The 23,252-nt window shown below is 35.9% G+C and overlaps 1 protein-coding gene across 1 annotated transcript in view; it reads right to left on the bottom strand.

The window, feature by feature from the left end:
• Positions 1-21,326: 21,326 nt before the first annotated feature.
• The window catches only part of LOC150090480 (maspardin-like), a 100,738-nt gene continuing 98,812 nt past the window's right edge, over positions 21,327-23,252 (bottom strand). The window contains exon 9 of the mRNA XM_090378410.1: positions 21,327-21,824. Coding sequence (XP_090234536.1) covers positions 21,714-21,824 — 111 coding nt within the window. The 3' untranslated portion in view covers positions 21,327-21,713. The remainder of the gene's footprint in view (positions 21,825-23,252) is intronic.

The raw sequence follows: 23,252 nt of genomic DNA, 5'->3' as shown, positions 1-23,252 counted from the left end.
CACACCTTTTCTAATGCACTTTGTGAAGAGCCTTGCCAGTTTTTGTGTTATGTCTCTTCCTCCCAATTTTAACAACTCTACAGTAACTTCATCTTCCCCCGGGGCTTTCCGATTCTTCATTTTCTTCAATGCATGTTCTACCTCATCAGGAAGAATATCGGGTATGTCGTATGTGTTGCTACTTTGCAATCCATCTTCCCCACTGCTGGTATCATTCCCTCGCTCCTTGTATAATTCTCTATAGTAGTCTTCTGCTATTTGAATTATGCCTTCTCTGCTGTTTATAAGTACACCATCGCTATTCTTCAGTTTCAGTATCATTTGTCTTTCTGTATTACTGCTCATGGCTGCTGATTTAAATCCTTTGTTTTCCCTTAATGCTTGTTCTACTTTTCTTGTGTTAAATCTTCTTATGTCCTCTCTGAGTCTCTTTCTAATGGCTTTGCATAACTCAGTATACTCAATTTTCTCCCTGTCAGTGTTTTTCTTGCTCTTCATTTGTCGTCTTTGGTTCATCATGACAAGTGTTTCTTGACTAATTTTTTCTTCTTTGGATTTCTGTGTCCCTATAGGTTTCTTGGGCTTTATCACTTTCAGAAAGTTGTAATATTCCTCGTCGATATCTTGGTCCTGAGCAGTCTGCAGAAGCTCAAACTTGTTCTGAAGTTCCAGTACATACTGCTTTTTCTCCTCCTCTGTTATTTCAAAGACCTTTGTATTATTTACTCGAGTCAGTTTTTTCCTTTCCTTTCCTACATCTATATCAAGTGTACATCTTACCATTCTATGATCACTTCCAACATTTACCTTATTCAGGACGGTAACATCATTCACAATATATCTTCTGTTAGTGAGAATGAAGTCGATTTCATTAGTTAATCCATTTGGACTCTTCCATGTCCACTTTCTGTTCACCCTTTTCTTGAAAAAAGTGTTCATTACTGACATTCCTTGAGATTCTGCAAATTCCACAAGTCTTTCACCTCTTTTATTTCTTTCACCAATTCCAAAATTTCCTATAGTTCCTCTTTCTGCGCTGTTTTGCCTTTTTCCAACCTTAGCATTGAAGTCCCCCATGATAATAGTGTAGTGGGTTTTCTGCTCATCTACAAGACTCTCAATTTCAGTGTACATTTCTTCAACCTCTTCATCATCATGGCTCGATGTTGGTGCATAAATCATTATAATCTTTAGCTTGTACCTCTTAGAAATCTTGAGTATTAGTCTTGACACCCTTGGTGATGTACTTTTGAATTCCAAAATGTTGTTTTTAAAATCTTTATGGACCAGAAACCCAACTCCACCTTCACTCCTTTCACTGTTTCCATTGGTGTACAGCAGATTTCCACTTGATAAACTTATAAGTGATTCATTTCTTCTTCTTGTTTCAGCCAAACCGATGATATTCCAATTCACATTTTCTAATTCCTTTTCCAGCTCTAATATCCTGTCTTCGCCGATGAGTGATCGTACGTTATAACAGGCCAAGTTCAATTTCCGTGCATGGCAGCCTGGTCGTACCCAGAGATTCTTAGCACCCTCTGCTTCCACTCTGATCCTCTCGCTGCCGTAAGAGGGAGAGTGAAAGCTGCTGGGGGACTGAGGGCCATTTGTATTGTTGCGCTCTCATTGCTGGAGGGTTTGGTCTTTTCCTCTTCACGCTGACCAGGCGTCTTGAAGAAGACGCCTGGTCAGGCGTTACTGCCTTTTTGTTACTGCGCCAAAAAAACACTCCCAGCATGCATTTGTCGACCTTTTGTTGTTTAAATACTATGGGGTACTAGAGTGATACACACGCAAGGGCTTCAGCTTAAAATCTCAAGAGGCATTTGCACCCAACAGAAGAGAGCCTTAAACTAGCCTCATCCTTAGTGATGTACGTGTTCCTGGGCATTCGCTTCCAGAAGAGGCCGATTTCATAAATGTTAAAAACCTGCTGGGGAAGATAACCCTCCTGATCAACTAACTCTTGGAATTCAATTTTAAAGGTCTCAGCTGCTTTATTATCAGCATTGGACCCCATGCCTTTCAACACTTTTGATATTCGCCTTTTTTTTTTTTGAAGCACTCGAACCAGCCTCTGTTTGTTTGTTTATTTGGTTTTTAGGAGCATTAGCAACTAAGGCCATATTGTGCCGGGATAGATATGGTGGTCATTCCCTGACCTTTCTGCATCCTCCGTATTTGGTGGTCACGGGCTTGAACCCCAGTCTAATCAAGAAGCGTGTGCTACGCACTGCTGCCCCTGCCCACGGAGGCGCCGAACCAGCCACTGCTGGCTTTAATGTCTTCAAAGCGCACCTCACTGCCACTGGTTGATGGAGCTTGAAGTTTCAGATCGTCATAGATCTGAAACAATCGTACAAGTGATGTTCCGCATGCCACACATTGAATGATAACGTTGTTGAACAAAAATGCTAATTGGTTGAGAACAATCATATGAGTGATGTTCCGTGCACCATGCATCTGAAAATTTCCACTCGTGTATCGTTCCAGCTATATCGGAAAGCCGTCGGTACCTGCAAATATCATCGGTCCTTAAAATAAAAGTGGATGGTATATCGGATGTCGATGTCATCGTAAGTCGAGGCCCTACTGTACTAGGAAATTGGAAATTTAGTTTAACTATGATTAATCCAAGAAGTTAGACACTTTATTTCAATGAGATCTGTTGATTGCTTATTTTTAGTTCTGGATCTTGATGCATCTTTCAATTTCTGTAAAAATGTATTGCTACTATCTTTTGTATAGAGATCCAATATCTGAATCACTAGTTTCTTGAAAAATTCGAAAGGAGGACAACCACTTGATGCAGTCTGCACAAGATCTGCACCCATATGAGGAAAGACTATGTATTGGTTGTGATCTATAGATCTTCATGTATAGAGTTCAACAGTTATGGGACTAAGTCTCATCAAGACTTCAGGAGGTGGGGGTAAAAAGAAATGGGAGAGGAAAAGTAAGTACAGACATCTGCATATGACAATTCATGCATATTAAAATTAAAGAAATGGGCACAGTAACTGAAAATAAGAATGCAGATCAAGGACCATCTCATGAAATACCAGCATTAGATACAACCAGTGGTGTATTCGGGCCGGAACGCACCGGAACAACGTTCCAGTACTTTTTTTTTCTAAAGTTTGTTTATTAAACTACACGGTCCACCATTAGAATTATGAAATCCAAATTCTTATGTCCAACCAAGTATGTCTGAACTTGGTTGCAGTCTCATCGTTCTGCTGTTGACCAACAAACAAAAAGGGCAGTCACACAAGAATACGTAATCAATCCTGTATGGGAATTTCTATGATTCTTCTGAACAGTATTTTTTATATTATTTTTGGAGTTTTTGTTTTTTTCTTTTCTGATTTTTTTAATTTTTTGTCTTTGTTTTTTACTTTTGAAATTTTTATTTAATTGTTATAAATAAATACTGAACAAATATTCTAATCTTTGACTTATTTATTTTTGCAAATGAAAAAAGCATAGGTAAACTGTTTGTAGTTAATCAACGAGCGTTCCAGTAGTATTTTTTTTTTTAGCAATATACCTCTGGATACAACAGTTCTTATCTTCAACACCCAACTTTATTCCTGTTACATGATGAAATTTTACAAAATATTAAGACAATAAATGCATAACAAACTTTAAATTATTTTTGGTGAATCTGGTAATACTGTCACCATTGTGTGACAATTACATGTTTTCCTGGAGGATAGTACTGACAAATACACAAAAATCAAATTTGTAATCTGAGTGTAAATTTTGTAGCTGAAAACAGTTTCTAAATGACACTTGCTTACATAGTTGTAAGTATAAAAGTCCAAAATAAAATATAGTGCAAACACCATATATAAAATATGAAGATGCCCACCATTTCAAGATGGACAAGATGTCCATCTTGTCCTTTGGTTCACAGGGAGGAAAGAGTACTGTTCATTTTACATTCTTATTTACCACATGATACATGTTATTAAGGTGGCCTCTGTAGCCGAGTGGTCAGGAGTGGGAGTGCAGTAGCACATGCTCTTTGAGTAGACCGGGGTTCAAACCCCTGACTAAAGACAGCTGATCTGCTAATCCGCACTGGACCAGCATGGCAGATTATGGTCCATTTCCCTCAACACGAATTGTTGAGGCGGTTTCCATCCTGCAGTGGATTGACATTGGCTGCAGTTAACGTTACAATATAAAAAGACCTGGTCATATGCATGACTTTTTATTCTTCCTTACCAATGTGACATTTCTTTGACCTGATGAAAAATAAGAAAATATACAAATAAACTCTATATTTTCTTATTTTTATTCATTGAAGTGATATTTTTATTAACAACAAATTAAATCATTCGCTATTAACTTTTATCTGAATCACAGAAAAACTTTTATTAGCCGTCTTTAGAACAAATTTTTAGAAAATGTAAATTTGTAAAACAGAATTTACATTGATAGTATACAAATCTATATAAACACTAGATATTAAAAAAAAAAACTGAATACAACCCAAGGTGGTATCACATCTTGCATTTTCAATGTTACTCATTCTGGCATCATTTACACTACGGTGTAAACTTACTGATGACACAGTGACAAAGCTATGACAAAGTACTCCCTTACCAATGAAAAGAAATGGGTTTTAATTCCTGGGAGAAGGACAGGAATAACTAATTTTAAATATCAGTCATTAATGGGATTCCTCTGTATTCAAAACTTGATAATGATCTTGAAACATTGTTACAACTGGCATAAAAAACAGTTGGGTTATTGAGATGTTTTAGTGAAGTAATTTATTTCAATAAACTTGATCAGTTTGCTCAAAATTTGTTTGTAGTACAGTGCTTAATCTGATAGGAAGTAATATTCTCTCTTTCTCTTTTAATAATTCTGTTTACTAAATTCACTTTTTGGTTACCAAGTATCTTTCTCTTTTTGTTCTGAATAGAGAGGAGTAATAAAGTACTTTAAAGCAATAGCTACTTTTAACCTTCATTCACTTGCACCCTGTAAAAAACATTGTGAAAAATTAGTTTTTAGTCATTTTATTGAATTGAAAATAGTGATCCACTAAATCATATTTTCTTAGAATTTAAGGTAACTACCCCCACATTGAAACTCATTCATGTAGTGTCTAGCAGATGCAGTGTGAACATCTTTATTTTTGTCAGCTGTTCACATTTAGCCAGCAAATTGAAAACATCACAGACACCATGTGGGAATGGAGAGTTGCCTAGAAGAAAGATACACTTTTGCTCACCTGGTGTCTGTTAATTCAAAAAAAATAAAATAATAAAATAATATAATGTCCCATAATTCACAGTATCCTGGAATGAAAGAATACTAATAGGGAAACGGGAGGATTTGAAATGTTTTCAGATTAAAAAAAAAAAAAAAAGTATGTAGATAATACTCTAAGCAGAAATGTATAAAATTCCTTGTTCAAATTATAAGAAACATCCAAATTTCATTAGTATTTTATCTAAACCCATGGCCAGAATCTAATCACTTCTTTTTATTCTAACTTTTGAATTCACACCTAAGTTTTTGTTCATGTTTTTTAATTGTAGTACTAACTTGTTCCAAGTGTTCAATACTCTTTAATTAAAGGCATATTTTCTACATCCAGTTTATAAGTACTGTATTCCTGATTTAGTGCAGTATATGTGTTCCAGAAAATCACTGCCCTAATTGAAAATTACTTTTCAATAAAAATACATATATATAATGACAAGATATGCTTGCTCTTCAATTAAACCTTTTCATGTGTAATGTCATAAAAAAGTTGTCAAGCACAGTTCAGCCATTATTTTGCAATAACTGTGTATCTATAGAACCTTACAGAAATCAGAAAATTTAATTAAAACTAATAATGTAAAAAAAAAGTTAAAAAAACATCAAAAAAATTAAATAAAAAGTAAAGTAAAACATTGCTGCATGGATTTACTGTGTGTGTGGCATGCTCGTGCTGGTGCCAATAAACTTTTTTTTAAAAAAATATGTACACTACTAGATTTCTGCTTCTCCCTATAAAAAAAAAAAAAGGTAAAGTGCAGCCATTATCAACCCACTGCAGGATGGAAGCCTCCTCAACAATTCATGCTGAGGGAAGTGGATCATAATCTGCCACGCTGGTCCAATGCAGGTTGGCAGAATGACCGTATTCAGCAGTCAGGGGCTTGAACCCCGGTCTACTCAAAGAGCGTGTGCTACTGCACTCCCGCCCCTGACCACTCGGCTACGGAGGCCTGTAGGTATGGTCTCCCATCTTCTAATGGGCGTTTGAGAGATTGAGGTGTAGGGTACATGCCCTCGAAAAAGAAATTAATACGAGGGGCCCACATGCTCTCAGCTGCCCAGCTCAATGACACAGCTGACTCCTGTGCATCAGGCAATACAGAAGTCATCTCCAGGGCAGAATGCATTGGTCCCAAAGGAAACTTACTCTGTTGGTTACTCTATTGTCAGGGAGACGGGGAATAAGTTGCAAATTAGGGTTGAATGTGAAAGTGTCTGCAATTCTGCCCAGGCACAATAGAAGGGAGTGTATGATGACAGGCTTGTCGATCAATTCGGCCCTGGAGAGATTGTGCACAGCTCAAGAATTTTTTTCAGCCTGGTCTGTGCCTGTTGACAGGAGAGACTGCTTCAATAGAGATGGGGTATACTTAAATATAAAGGGTGCAAGAATATTTGAATTGAGGCAGTGTTAGGTGGGTCAGAAAACTGCTAGCTTGTGGGATACACAGACTAAAAGGTTAACAGTGGCCACAGGCAAAAGTGATTCTTGCACTGCTTCTATTGTAATGAGTAGCATGGAAAGCAGGGCAATGGAGATTTCCAGGACTGTTGGGAATCATAGTGGAACAAATAAATACATGGGCTGTGTTAGTAACTAACAGTAGAAACAGGTGCATGTATACTTGCATGTACAGCAATTCTAGGAGTATAGTTAATAAATTTGATGAGCTTGAAGTACTAGTCAAGACATCAAAGGCAGATATTGTTGGAGTATCAGAGATGTGGTGTTACACAGATATAAGTGGTGCAGAATTTGAGGAATACAATTTGTACAGAAAGAATAGACAGGACATGAAGGGTTATGATATTATATTGTTGGGGTATCAGAGATGTGGTGTTACACAGATATAAGTGGTGCAGAATTTGAGGAATACAATTTGTACAGAAAGAATAGACAGGACATGAAGGGTTATGATATTAGTTAAGAAACACAAAATCCAAGGAAGTGCATCCAATTGATGTTGGTGGACAATGCAATGTTGAGTCTGGTGTGGCATAAGCACTGGGAAAGGAAAAATGAGAGGTGTTTGTTATAGGCCTGATGAGAATAATGAGCATTGTCCAGAGAAATAGTGAGCCAGTATGTCCTATAATGGGGGATTTTAACTTTCCAGATATTGACTGGAACTTGTGGGTTGGTCACTCGCACACTAGCAAGACTTTTTTTGGACGACTGTTTTCTACAGCACCATGTTCAAGAGGCAACCAGAGGAGTACTACTCTTGATCTGATTATCAGCAGTGATTATTCATGCATTAAGAATTTACAGAAAAAGGAACCAATGAGTGACAGTGAACATGATGAATTGATATGGGAATTACTTAAAGATGTAACTACCATCAAGGCTAAAGGTAAGATCTTTTGCTTTCATAAAGGTCATCCCCTTTCACAGGGGGGATCTCAGATAGTTTTTAAATTCTGTACAGTGGGATCAACTGAAGTTACCAATGTTGAATTATAAATGGGAAGCCTTCAGGGACTTAATCTTGGAGACTACTAGGCTTTTCATTCCAACTAAGAAATAACTTTTCAAGGTTCAGGCCTAAATGGATGTGATGAATTAATGAGGCTCGTGGCAGAGAAGAAAAATGTATGGTAGGCATATAAATTATCGGGTGACACAGAAGCCTATGGCAGATATAAACTTGTCTGTAATCAAGTCACAAAGGAGGTTAGGCAGGCAAAGGCAGATTATGAGAAATCCTTGGCAAAGAGTTCTTTACTTATGTAAACTCTAGAACAGGGGTCGGCAGCCTTTTTGGGTGTTGATCTAATTTAAAAAAATATATATCATCCGAAGAGCCGCACTTCAGCTAAAACTGGGAGGGGGGGTTTAAGAAATAGAATAGAGTGGGAAGGCGTTTCATTATAAAAATATATATTATTTATTAATAATCTTTCTAATTAGTGACTTGCTGCTGAACTTCTTGAGCAAGTCTCTCAACATCAGAGAAGTATGCTGAGAGACACTCATTGTTCAGACAGTTTCTTGATTTATTTTTAATATAGTTCCTGTTTGAAAATATTTGCTTGCATAAATACGTCGAACCAAATACTGAGAGAAGTCGAAACGCAAATACCAAATATTTTCAAATTTATATATGTGTCCGGTAAGCTACACCACACATTGAACGCAATTTGGTCTTGCTTTTTCAACTCATCTATTGGCATCCATTTATGTAGAATTGCAGGGGCAGCCTTTTGCTTCTCCAAATCCTCAATTTCAGTTTTAAGGCATTTTAGTCTTATACTCCACATGTCCTTGATTTTTAAGTCCTCTAAACCATTTCTCTTCGCTTCATATTGCTTCATATGGACTAAAAAAGAGCTGCAGGTTACCAATCCCTGCTCTAGAAGGAAAGGGATCAATCACTAAACATAGATGGGTTGATTATGGATGATCATGCTCAGGTAGCTGATAAACTGAATGAGTATTTTGCATCTACATTCACACACGAGGAGTTATTCAATGAGAGGAATGACAGAAGTTTATCAAACTCTAACAGGAGCTAAGTGGTTTTGTAATAACTGAGAGAAAAGTGGAGGAGAATTGTTGAAGTTAAACATAAGGAAGGCACCAGGGGTGGACAGGATCTATCCAGTTCTATTAAAGGAGGCAGCTGAGGAAGTAAGCAAACCCTTAGCTATAATTATGAGAGGTCCCCATGGACTGGAGGTGTGCAAATGTATCACCAATTCACAAAGGGGGTTCAAAAGGTGACACAAGTAACTACAGACCTGTTAGTTTAACCCTGTGTTCCAGGGAAAATAATGGAATCACTGGTTAAGGAAGCACTGCAGGATCATCTAGACAAGACTGCAGTAATAGTTAAGACACAGCACGGGTTTGTTAAACGGAGGTCTTGTCTGACCATTTCGATTGGATACTATGATGTAGTCACAAAGGAACTGAATGCCAAAAAAAAATTTTGATATCATATACTTCAATTTCAGGAAAGCTTTTGATATTGTTGCACATGGAAGACTGCTACAATTTGGAGAGGTATGGCATTAAGGGTAAGTTGCTACGATGGTTGAGTGGGAGACGACAGAGTCGTAATGAATGGAGACTGCTATTCATGGACAAATGTTATTAGTGGAGTTTGCAGATGATACAAAGGGTGGAAGGATTGTTAATGACAGTAAAGACAGTATGCTACTCCAACTGGATCTAGACAAGTTGGGCAAATGGGCTGAGAAGTGGCAACTGAAGTTTAACATTGACAATTGCAAGGTACTGCATATGGGTAGCAATAACCCAAGAGAAACGAACACTCAGGGAAGTGGAAAGTGAAAAAGACCTGGGGGTAATTGTGCTATCAAATATGAAGTTTGCTTAGCAGTGGAGATGGGCTGCCAGGGCAGGTCATGGAGTCTTGTCAATGATATATAGGAATTTGCTAGCAGGGACAGGGAGGTGATTATCCCGTTGTACAAGGCCATACCTAGAGTACTGTGTACAGACCTGGAGGCCTCATTTTAGGAAGGATGTAGATTTGCTAGAACAAGTACAAAAGAAGGGCAACAAGATTGGTGAGGGGAACAAAGGGATGCTCTTACGAAGAAAGGCTTAAGTTCTGCAAATTGCAGTGTCTGGAGATTAGGCACCTGCGAGGTGATCTGATTGAGGTGCATAAGGCCTTGAATGGGTTGAGTAAACTGAATGCTGATGGGATTCTTCTTCTTGCTCAGATTAAGAACCTGGAGGTGGCATACGTTCAAATTGAGGAAAGACAGTTGTAGAATAGATATGTGGAAATTTGCCTTTAGCCAGCAGGTGGTTGATTGGTGGAACTGATTTCCATCTTTTGCTGGGGAAGTTGATAGCCTAAATAAATTTAAGGATGAGATGGACAGGCATTTGGAATGAATGGAGGGATGAAATGGGAGTGTTTTTTTTTTTTTTTTTGGATGATGCTGCATAAGCTTGCATTGTATGTTTCTATTAATACTAAATGTGTAGATTTTACCTTCATCTATAGGTTGGATCAAGGCTGTTGTATTTTTTTGGAGAAATTCACCTCTAATGATATTGGATAGCATTCTGACCAGCAATATATATTTTTGAATGTGTGAAAATTTGATTCGTTCATTTCCGTAATACAGTAGAGCGTCAGTTATCCGTAATAACTGATATCAGATCTCTTCCAGAATAATCGAACCGGAAAATTTTTCAGATAAGATTAAATAAATTTAAGGTAAGGTTTATTTAATCGATTCATTTAATGTAAGAATTAAATGATTCATTTAATTCTTACCTTACGAATAAATTAAATATAAAAAATTATAAACCAATCTCGGAAAACAGAAACATCCATCTAGGCATTTTTATGATTTTATACAAAACAGGAAAATTAGAAAGATTTTTAGATCTTCTCGATTTTTTCAACTTACTGATAACGAGCACAGATAACTGTACGTCCCAGTGGCATTTGCAACTCACTCTTTTCTAATCTTAAAACTTGGTGCAGGCATTTCTTTCTCTTTTAGTGGCTATGGCTTTTCTTGGTAATGCTTTCCATAAATAAGCCCATCTCATCAATATTATAAATGTTTTCTTTCTCGCAATTTGCTATAACTCAAGTGAACTTACTTTTATAGGACACTGCCACCAATTTTTCTGGAGAAAGTTTCTTGCCTTGAATATCTAGTTCAACTATTACTGTGTCTCAGTTTAAAGTTTTTAGGCAACCCGTACTTGCCTTAAAATCTCCATTACCTCTTAATTTTCAATTAAATCGAGCTTTTTCACATAACCATTGGGTGAGACACTGGTTCACCTCAACTTCGCTCTGAAGAAAACAAAAAAAAAAATAAATAAATAAAGCAAGTGCACTCTCTAAAGTGGCATTTTCAGGTTTTGACCGTCTTTTTCCTGCTAGATCCTCCTTCACTATCCATAATCGACACAAATTCTGTTATAGCATTGGAATTTTTCTTGATGTTGTAAAGTACCCACATTAAACTCTTTGGAGAGATTACCTAAATTTTTGTTGTTTTTTTTTGCAATGTTAAAACTGCACGTTTTCCTTAAAAAATTGAGAAAAATAATAAATCAGCCGATATCATTCTTACCGAATCTGGAGCTAAACTAATCTAAAGTTCACTCATGGTTTCCGAGAAAACAGAGGTCTTTGTGATATTTTTCTAAAGCACATTTCTGAAGGTCACAATCATAAAACAATTTGCAGTTTTCGGTTTATTGGGCTTTTTGTTTGTACAATCTGTTATAAACAGGTCGTAAACTCGTTCTATCTCTGGTTATAATCAAATTCAATTTTCAAACGCCACCACTATAACCGGAGCTTACTGTTAATATATATAAAAAAAAGAAAGATCAGCCTTTCAAATTATTCCGGATAACCAACGTTCTACTGTACTTCTATTTCTAATAGTAATCTATTACAGCATGTATGTGTGCCAGTTACTGTACAAAGTATAGGTCATACAGTAAAGGATGCACTCTTGTCTGTAATAACATACAGTGGTGGACAAAAAAACTGCATCACCTTAAAAAAAGTAAAATTTGTAGTGAAATGTATAAGATATTGATTACGGTCATTTTGTTTGTCATAAAGCAAAGGTATTGCATCAGCCGTTTCTATAAATATGGCGTTGGAAGGGTATACATGCTTATTACTATCCTGTTTTATGGAGGTGTAAGCGTGGCTTCATATGTTAAGTTGACACCAAGAAAAAAAAGTGTAGCTGTTGCTGTCCCAGGAAGGGCATGCTATCGCTGAAAAATAGGCTGCCACCAGTCAACAATATCCCAGGTGCTGAAATTAAAGCGTGAAACCAGTGACGTGAAGAGAAGATGTGGATCAGCCCGTAAGAGAATGACTATGCCTTCGTGATCTTGACTTTGAGATGGTGTTGAAGCGAACTATCCAACGACGGCTTTCGGAATATGGTGTGCATGCCTATCGGACCAAGAAGAAGAAGCCTTTGTTGACCCAACAAATGAGGAAGAAGCAACTTGCTTAGGCTAAAACGCATGTTTCATGGACAAAAGAGCAATGGGACAGTCATCTCTTCTGACGAATCGAATTTCAACCTGCATGGCTCGGATGGGAAGCGATATGTCAGAAGTCTAAATGATGAGTTTGTCTCAAGGCTTAAAACATACATCAGTGTTTTCCCTTGTTTTTTCCCTTAAGGTGCAGTCATACCTCAGAAATGCTGGCATTGCAGTGTTGGACTGGACTGGCCACAGTGCACATTTGAACCCTATTGAAAACTGCTGGTACATAATGTCATCTAAAATTGCTCAGAAGCCAACAAGTAAGATTCAGCTGCAGGAGAGCATTGCAAAGGTGTGTTACCTTGAAATTGGGCAACCATATATCCAGAAGTTGATTAAACTCTATGCCAGATCGTTGCAAGGCTGTAATTTCAACTCAAGGAGGAGGAACAACAAAATATTGAGTGTGTATTTTTGCTGATTTACAGTACATAATAATTACGTTATGAGGCCTCCAGACCTGTATGCAGTACTCAAGATGCAGCCTAAACTTTGCCTTGTACAATGGGATAATCATCTTTTTCCTGCTAGCAAACCTCCTGTACATCATTCAAAACCTCACAAGCTGGCCTAGTAGATTGTCTGCATTGCTCAGAGAACTTTTATCTGATTGCACAGTTACCTGCATCCACAATCTTTTTAATTTTCCACTACCCTTAGTATAATACCACACAGTTGGTGCATTACTCTGGGTTTACTGCTACCCATATGCAGTATCTTGCATTTTAAATCAATTTACTCTACATGTTTGTCTAGTTCAGCCTTAAATTTATTTAGGCTATGAACTTCCACAACAACAGATGGAAGTCTGTTCCAGCAATCAACTACCCGCTGGCTAAAGGAAAACTTCTGCACGTTTATTCTACAACTGTCTTTCCTTAATTTAAATCTATGCCCCCTCAGGTTCTTAATCTGAGCAAGCAGAAGTATCCCATCAGCATTGAGCCTGCTCAAACCATTCAAGGCCTTATACACCTCACTCAGATCACTTTGCAGGTGCCTAGTCTTCAGGTGCTGCAACTTGCAGAACTAAAGCCTCTCTAGGTAAGAGCACCCCTTTGTTCTCCTCCTCTGTACTCCTAGCAACTCTACATCCTTCTTAAAATGAGGCCTCCAGACCTGTACACAGTACCATTACCTTATACAAGGGGATAATCACTTCCTTGTCTCTGCTAGCAAAATTCCTATATATCATTGACAGAACTCCATGCCCTGCTCTGCTCAGAGAACTTCATATCTGACTGCACAATACCCCAGGTCTTTTTCATTCTCCACCTCCTGAGTGTAGTACAACACAGTTGTTATGTTTCTCTTGGGTTACTGTTAATCCATATGCAGTACTTTGCATTTGTCAATGATAAACTTTAGTTGCCACTTCTCAGCCCATCTGCCTAACTTTTCTAGATTCTGTTGCAATAGCATAGTTTCATTAACAACCCTGCTAACCCATCCTCAAACTTGGACATTAAGCCTGATATACCTTCATCGATAAATACACAAAACAACAATGGGCCCAGCACCAAACCCTGGGGCTCTCCACTATCATTATTCCACGTAGAGCAGTGTCCATTTATTACCACTCTCTGCTGTCTCCCACTCAACCATCTCTTTATCCATTGCAGCAACTTGCCCTTAATGCCATACTGCTCAATTTGTAAAGCAGTCTTCCATGTGCAACAGTATCAAAAGCGTTCCTGAAATCCCAGTATATGATATTGAAATAATTTTTTGCATCCAGTTTGACCACGTTGGAAATGGATGCAAAAAATATCAGTTGCCATTTCTCAGCCCATCTGCCTAAGTTTTCTAGATCCTGTTGCAGTAGAATGTCGTCATTAACTGCTCTGCCAATCTTTTTATCATCTACTAACTTAGACATTAAGTATGATTTACCTTCATCAATATCATTAACAAATATAGAAAATAACAATGATCGAAGCACTAATAACACTAGTCCATGAGTAGTTTCATTAATAACCACTCTGTCTTCTCCCACTCAACCATCCCTTTATCTATAGTAGTAACTTACTGTTAATGCCACATGTGCTCCAATTTTTACAGCAGTCTATTACATGGAACAGTATCAGAAGCTTTCCTAAAATCCAAGTACATGATATCAAAATTAATTTTTGTATCCAGTTCCTATGTTACTGCATCATAGTATCCAATCAGACAAGACCACTCCTTAACAAATCCATGTTTTTACAGCAGTATAATTGCTTTCTTGTCCAAATGGTACTGTATTACTTCTTTAACCAATGACTCCATTATTTTCTCTGGAAAAGAAGTTAAACTAACAAGTCTGTAATTACTCATGTCACCCTTTGAACCCACTTTTGTGAATTTGGAATACATTTGCACATCACCAGTGCATAAGAACCTCCCCGGAATCAAAAAAGATGCCCTCATAATTATGGGTAAGTGTTTGCTTCAACTTTGCTTATCCCCTCTGCTGCCTCCCCTGATATAATCAGATCTCATCATCCCAGGTTTCTTTTCTTTTTTTTTCATGTTTAACACCAACAATTTCTCTTCCACTTTTTTTCTCAGTAATCACAAAATCATTCAGTCCTCTATTAGAGTTTGATAAACTGGCATTCTACTACTGTTATTTACTCTCAGAATAATAATGAGAATATATAACAGTATTCTTCTCGACTAGAGAAGTGTTATTTATTTAAAGTACTGCAATACCTGGTGCCTCGTTGTGAAGGCAGCTACAATACAAAATACAATTAAAACGATGCCTTTACACTACATATGTAGTTTAAATTTATGGGTAAACTATGGTGTATCTACACCGATATAGCTATTTGCTTAAACCCATATGGAATTATGCCTTGTGCATTTTGTCTTTAAATACTTTAAGAAAATATATAACAAAATGCAAATTAAATGTGCCAGCCAATTGAGAGGGAGGACAATAATAGTTCACAAAAACCAACTTCAAATAAAAATTGAAAGAAATCAGTGCGCGCCCGCACACACACGCACACTTGTAAATTTAAAGAAAAGTGTAAAAGTTGCCTGGTACATTAATATCATATCAGTGGAGTCCTTACAAACTTGTAGTCTTTAAATATTTACCTCTATAGCACATATAATTAAGTGTACACAAATTTATTCTTAAAATTTTAGTTCTATGAAAAGTATTTTTGGAAATTTCTGCAATGAACAGATTTTCTTTTAAATTTCCGTATTAAATCTTTTTCTCACGCAACACTGCATTACTCGTGTTTCCTGAATTTTTATTATGTGAGGTCTAGTCTATCTAACATTAAAGGCCCACTTGCTCGGGCCTACAAGCACGAGTATAATTTAAAACTCACAAATGGAGTGGGCCTGTGATCTCTCATGGAATTGAGCAACAGCCCTCAGCATTAAACTTTTCTTTGACTTCTGTGATGTATTAAAAAAAAGAACTCTTACCACCCATTTAATGCAGAATTTTACTTTATTTAAGGCACCCTATATAACCTTCCAAAATAATTTCAGCAAAAATGTACTGTGCTAGAAATGTTTACAAAGAGAATTTACCTGTGTAAAAATAAAAGGTATAAACACCACATTAATAACATCACATTTAAATTATCACATTATATCATTTAACAAAGAAATATGAAAGTGGTTTCTTTCATATGTGGTCTCATAGCTGGGATGAGATCCTTACAATTAACTGTTTATCCATTATTTAGCAAAATTATGACTTATGTATAAACACCATACCATTAACACTACAACTAAGAAAGTAGAAATATGAAAGTAGTTTCCTTTTATTTGCTTCTGAATAATCGAGAATAAAAAAATAAAAACTAAATAGTTTACCATTATTTCACTGATCCATCCTCATATTTTCAGAATAACAGTATTTAATATTCAACTATACAATATTATAATCAGTTCTTACTATACAGATATGTACAAAATAAAAATAAAAAATAAATAAATAAAAAATTTGAAAAACTTTGCATCCATCCACATTGGGTATAATACTTAGATATGCCGAATAAGCCATGCTCATTTGAGGCCTTGGCAAATTTGTTTAATATTTGGTTGCCAGTGCCCAAAGTTAGTCACCACTGTAGAGGGATACCAAAGGCTTGATACAGCCATTACAGTACATTCGAGTCATATGAGGTAAAAATATTGACATTTATGCTTGTTAGCATTAAATTCATATAATGCTAACTTTCCACGGTAGTCAGTATCAATCAACTTCACCACATATTGGATGGTCCATTTATAATTAAACTCTATAAAAATTAAAAGCTCCCCCAATCAATTAAAAAAGTATGTTTGTTGTACTGATGATTAATAAGAAACTAATTGCAAAATGCTCTCCACATAACTAATTTTTATGCTATCCTAATGAATGCCAATAATGATTGATTGGGCTATTATTCTTCATATTTAATAAGGAATCTTATTAAATATAGGGAAGATTAATAAAAAAAAAAAGTGGCAGTTCAATCTTACAACTGCTGAAAGTTCATTGCATAGCTGCCAACTGTTGACTTTCAAAAAGAGATTACAGATTAGGCACAAGGAAACAGTTTTATTAACCAAAAAATGCAAAAAAAACAAAAAAAAAAACAAAACTGGTTTTTCCTCTCACACACATTTTATATTAAAAATACAGGCATAGTCTTTTAGACCAATTAATGATGGCCACTTTAAGAAAGATAATGTAGCAGACTCTGCACCTCCATAAATATCAAGCCAAAGATTTTTTATAATAGTGCTGTTTCAACTTGGTGACCAATGGCATTTCCAAAACTGCACGAAAAAGAGATCTGAATGCAGTTTTTTTTTTTTTTTTTTTTTGCAAAATCGATTTGGTTTAGAAGAAAACTTTTCTGAAACAAATTTTCTTTGAAAATAAATCTTTAATTATATTAGTTTTTAATAAACTTTTGATTTTTGTTGCTTTCTAAATTGAGAAAGGGGTATCATCCCTGGGCCATAACGTATTTTTTTTCTAACTTATCAATTATAGCAAACTATTTTTGTGTTTATCACAGCTGTATTCTTTAATGAAATTTAAAAAATGCTGATCTTAATGCAGTTTTACTATTTTTTTGAGAAAAGAAAATGATAGAGGAAAACACTGCTTTTGCAAAAATAAATGGCCAATTCTAGTATGATGGAGAACAGGTTAAATCAAGTCAAAAAAGCAGATTCTCCATCATAAATCTGGGGAGTTGGCAGCTATGCCAGTGCGACTACATTTACTAAGAAAAGCCCTGCTGATTTGGTATGTATGCGTAGGGCTGGGGTTTTTTTATGACAGAACATTGTTCTGGAATTTTGTTTTTCAAAATAAGCGTGGTGGAAAATGGAAAGGTGCAGGTTCGTTTTACTTTATAGCCAAAAAGCATAAATAGACTGTCCATAACCATAATCAGGCTGTTTTGATGGATGAAAATCCAGAATTTCTGGGAGGGGGGTGGGACCATACAACTTAGTTGCCAGAAGGTAAAAACAAGGAAGCCGACAGCATACTTTCTATGATTATATGCTGTCAATGAAAATTCCTCTGGATTGCCTAAACAGTTTTTTAGCCTTGGTTATCTTAAATATTTACTGTCATTATGCAGTACATGTGCAATTAAGATTAACCAAATATTTGGCATCAAAATTGACTGAGGGCTATGTATTTTTTGTGGCAACATAGATATAACTTATCATATGAGTTGAAACCACAACTTCCTTACTTGTGTAGCAACAGGACCATGGCCAGTCCTAATTATGACAAGATACTCAATGACAAGATTTAATTTATGACATAAATTAGACCTAATTTATGACAAGATACTCAATATTTGGGCAGGGAATTCTGATATCACTTAGAAGTAAGGGCAGGACTTTCAATTACAGGAAAGAACCTATGACAATTTCAGATGAGACACAACCTCTCAACTTGGAAGACAGTATAGGGAGGATGAATACAGTTGAATTATGGAATAATTTTATAACTGAGTGCATAGAAGCCAAGAATATATATGCTATTAGGAAACGGTAACACAGGAAGGATGAATAAAGAATGGAAATTTTAATTATGTAAAATTTTAAGATTCAATCTTTTTTTTCCCTTTATAGTTTGTCATCATTATTGCTTTTCCCCAACTCCACATTTCTTATAAGACCTCAGTCTTGCCAGATGTGTGGTAATGTATCCCATGAAGTTGGTGAGGGTTCCCCATAATTTATAAAATTTCAATAAATCATACATTCAGAAATATAGTGCCATAGATATAACTTATCATTAATTTTTACATATATTAGTGTGTTAATTTTCGGTTTTAATGTTGAAGTTAATTTTTTATATATTATTAACAAAAATGCAGTTAGTATTAGTGATGCAAGTATCAGTATCAGTCAAAAAAAAAAAAAAAAAACACTACACCCATCCATACCGCTAAGAATTTGTCTAGTGGAACCATCCAAAACAATATACGAAAGTTTGTTCCAACAAATCGCCACCCACTGACTGAAGGAAAACTTCTACACATTGATCCTGCAACCATCCTTCCTCAACTTGAATTTATGCACCCTCGTGTGTAATCTCAGAAAGAGGAAAAATACCATCAATCTATTCAAGGCCTTAAACAACTAAATCAAAATTCCCCATAGGGGCCTAGCCTCCAGCTGCTGCAACTTGCACAACTGAAGCCCTTCTTGGTAAGAGCATCCTTTTGTTCCCTTCACAAACCTGGTTTCTCTTCTCTTCTCTGCACCCATATCAGCAGATCTACATCCTCCTAAAGTGAGGCCTCTAGACCTGTATACAGTGCTCAGGATGCAGCCTAACCATGGTCTTATAGAAGGGGATAATCGCCTCCTTATCTCTAGCAAAGTTTTTGTATATCACTGACAAAAATCCAAAATCCATGAGCTGTCCTGGCAGCCTGTCTGTACTGCTCAGAGAATTTCATATCTGACTGCACAAATTATCCCCAGGTATTTTACATTTTCCACTTCCCTGAGTAGTACCACACGGTACTCTCGAATTACTACTACCCGTATGCAGTACCTTGCATTTGTCAATATTAAACTTCAATTGCCATTTCTCGGCCCATGAACCTAATTTTCCCAAATCTTGTTGCATCAGCATACCATCATTCCTGTCATTAACCACCCTGCCAACCTCTTCATCATTTCTGAACTTAGACATTGAGCTTAATGCTTCTCTGTCAATAACATTAATAAATAGTGAAAATGACAATGAGCCCAGAACTGAACCCTGGGAGACTTCACTAGTAACTTTTGTCCACCAAGAACAGGTGCCCATTGATAACCACTCCCTGTCTTCTCCCACTCAACCATCTCTTTATCCATAGCAGTAACATGCCCTAATGCCACATTGGCAATTTGTACAGCAGTTGTAGTGAAATTACACATTTTAAATTCCAGTAAAATTGAATTAGATCAATTCCATTCCTTTCTGCCAAACAAATGGACACATAACTAGAATGTTATAGGACAAAAAAAAATTTATTTTTACCGTTACCATATTTACCAATTTTCTCCTCTGTAGTGCATCATCCACCCCTTATGTACTGCTGGGACATTGGCACTTCTTCAATATAAGGGGATTATCATCTCCAATGATGACATCATGATTAACAGTAAAAGGTTTTAATAAGTTAGGCTTTAATCCTTCAGTTATATCATGGAATGGCTTAATGTTATTCTCCAATTTAGAATTCAATTTCATGCTTTTTTTTTTCTTTGTAGTGTTAAGTGTTTTTAATGATCTATTTAGAGATGCTATAAACAAGTTTTAAGTTCTGGAAGAAAATGTGCTGTGCTGCCATAAATAATCGCCTAATATTCAACATTGACAGAATAACTGCATTGCAGTATCGATGATAAATATTCTATCAATTAACAGAATTGTTCATCATGGAATCATCTGATTTTAAAATTAAATGAAATGAAAGAATTTCCTTTCATTTCATTTCAGTATAAAGAATTTTTCAAGAGAAAATGAAGTCAAATGAAATATACATCAGTGGTAATAGTTGTAAATTCTACCATTTCCAGTTGTTTAAAAAAAACGAATAAGCATGATAAAGATAATGGGTGGCAGTTATCACTTAGAGTTTATTTGAATGTCATTATGCATGTCCTGTGTATTTATTATTTTTTGTTGAAAATTAATAATATCGACAATTCACGTATGTTTATATAAGAATTGTCAATGTATTACGTACTGTAATGTCTCCTAGCTGCTTTGAGCAGTGTACCTTGCTGTAAAATTCTGAAGTTCATAACCTGTTACTGGCTTTGATTAATGAAATAAATTTTAAGAATATGTAACAAAGTGGCAGTATCCAATAGGTGACTGTAACGACCCGTAACTATATGAAATAGCTTTCATAGACGGAAATGATTAGTATATCAATTTTTAAAAAAATAAAATTATTAAACAAAGAAAAACACGTTAGGCAAAAGATTATATACATGAACCAATATGTTAAGGTAAACACAAAAACGACCATAGCTTATTCAACAGTACCAAGCAATACAAAGAAATATTTGATAAAAAATTATATTGTATATACAATAAGCACTACAGTTATCCTTCAGTGATAACTGAAATATTTATCCCATATCTGTACACAGTATTAAATAAAACTGCCAACAGCATATACTGAAAAAAAGTAGCATACATACCAAATGAAAAAGTCATCAAAATAAATTCAACTTCTCATTTGATAAAATCTTCGAAGGATTATCTCTACGGAGATCAATGCACTCATCTGAAAACTAGGATGCTGACACGACAACATTCCAACGTTTATTTTTATGTTAAATTTAGTTAAAATGGCATAACATTTCAAGACCATTAAGGACAGGTAATTGAATACTGACTTAACACTGTTAACATGATGTAATTACAAAATTAATTTATTTATTTTTTTTTCTTTTTGTGTTAGAATGTCAGAGGGCATGTAGAAGTCGTGAAACATGCTGTTTTGCATATTCGACAAAGAATTAAATGTTTTCAAAACTTATGCCAGTGTTCTAAATTACAGACGATCAAACTTTTCTCTTTAAATATCTTAGCATCAGGACAAATATCATTAATATGTTATCTTAGAAGGTGTAGATATTTATACTATAACACTTTAATGATATTTATAGGAAAGTAATTGCTCAAATATGCCATTATTTTATAAATACCAAATCAGCTTTACTACTCAAAAATATCATGCCTGTCTTTAGACACCTGTATGCACACATACACACCTCTGGTGTCCAATTCAGAGGTATGAAGACAAAGATGTGCATCTGAAACATGCATAAAATTTCAAGTGATCCTGTTCATTCTGAGAAGAAAATCTTTATATTCAAAAATTATACATCCAATGAATGTTGTGGACATGTTTCATATGTCTCCCACAGGACTGCATGTAGATGCAGATTCCATACTAGAAGAGTCAGGTATATCAAATTCACATGCAGACATTTTAGTAGACTGAAACTGTCGCAGGTGCACCTACAAGAGAGAGAGAGAGAGAGAGAGAGAAAAAGAGAGTGTCAATATAACACCATATTGTAATATTTATGCATATAATAAAAATATTCCTATTTCTGTACCACCAACATTATTTGTAGCAACTGAAAAATACAAAATTATTACTTTCACTCTTTACATTCTGGAATATTCTACACACCTTAGCATGATTTTTCTGGAAGGTTTGCAAATGCGTAAAGTGCAAATAATCTACAGAATGCCTATCCATATGTAACAACTCAACATACAATGGGTGGAATTTTATGATGTTGAATGGCAAAAGTTGTTCAAAGAGACATGAGGATGTTTGCAATGATCCAATGAGTGGCCATCCATCAACTCCTTGAAGTGGAGAGAGAGAGAGAGTTGCAAAAGTTCAGGAAATTGTGGCAAGAGATCATCGTTTGACTCTCAGAACAATGGCTGATGAGTTGAATTCAATTCATCAAATTCTGCACAAAGATTTAGGGTAAAGGAAATCTGTGCAAAATTTATGCCTCACAGATGAGCAGAAACAGTGAAGAGTGTCATCATACAGACTTCATCTCAAGACAATCCTAATTTCCTCAAATGTGATGTCAATGGGGCTGAGTGGGTGTTCCATCGTGATCCAGAGAGCAAGTGTCAGAGCATGTGGTGGACTTCAAAATCATCACCAAGGGCCAAAAAGTTTCATTTACAAAAGTTCATAATCAAGATAATGCTGATCATGTTTTTCAAATTCACGACTAATTTGACTCTCAAATTATACTCAAACTGTACATAGAATGTAGTATTGACTCTCTCCACCTCAGGGGATAGAGAGAGTCGATGCTACACTATGTACAGTTGCTTCAAAGACCAATGAAGCACACTTCCAAGGTTAAGCAGCAATTTTGAGAGAAAGGCAGCTCATTCTTGTTGCATGACAGTGCCCCTGCCCATTCCACACTCGTTGTGAAGACATATCTGATGAAATATGGCATTGTATAGATATCTAATCTAGCACTAGCAGAATTCTTCCTCTTTCCAAAGTGAAAACTGCCATTAAAGGAAAGAGATTTCAGGACATTGAGGACATAACCACTGAGCTGACTGACTCTTTTCAGAAACTTTTAGAACTGTGTAATAACCACATTCAATTAGGTGGGAATTATAAAACCATTTTTGAGCTCTTCACTTTGTGCTCTTTTGATTGCACCAGACCAGGAACTGTATTCCCATACCTCGTATATAGCTGGGTAAGTATATCTCTGTATTTTCAGGAAATACAAGTGAAGGGAGATTGTTCCAGAAAATGGAAAAGTTGGTTCTGTGAGTTTGAAGTTAGACAGTAAAAGGATGCCGACTGGTTGTGGCACATGTTCGGACTGTTTGGAAGATAGAGGAGGAGGAATTATAGAAGCCAATTCATAAGAACAGTGCCCATGG

This window comes from Mastigoproctus giganteus, chromosome 1, assembly GCF_048544385.1.
Source record: "Mastigoproctus giganteus isolate SK-2022 chromosome 1, ASM4854438v1, whole genome shotgun sequence".
In the NCBI taxonomy this organism is placed as follows: Eukaryota; Metazoa; Arthropoda; class Arachnida; order Uropygi; family Thelyphonidae; genus Mastigoproctus; species Mastigoproctus giganteus.
Note: the sequence above shows the minus strand (reverse complement) of the source record. Positions and strands in the feature narration are given on the sequence as shown.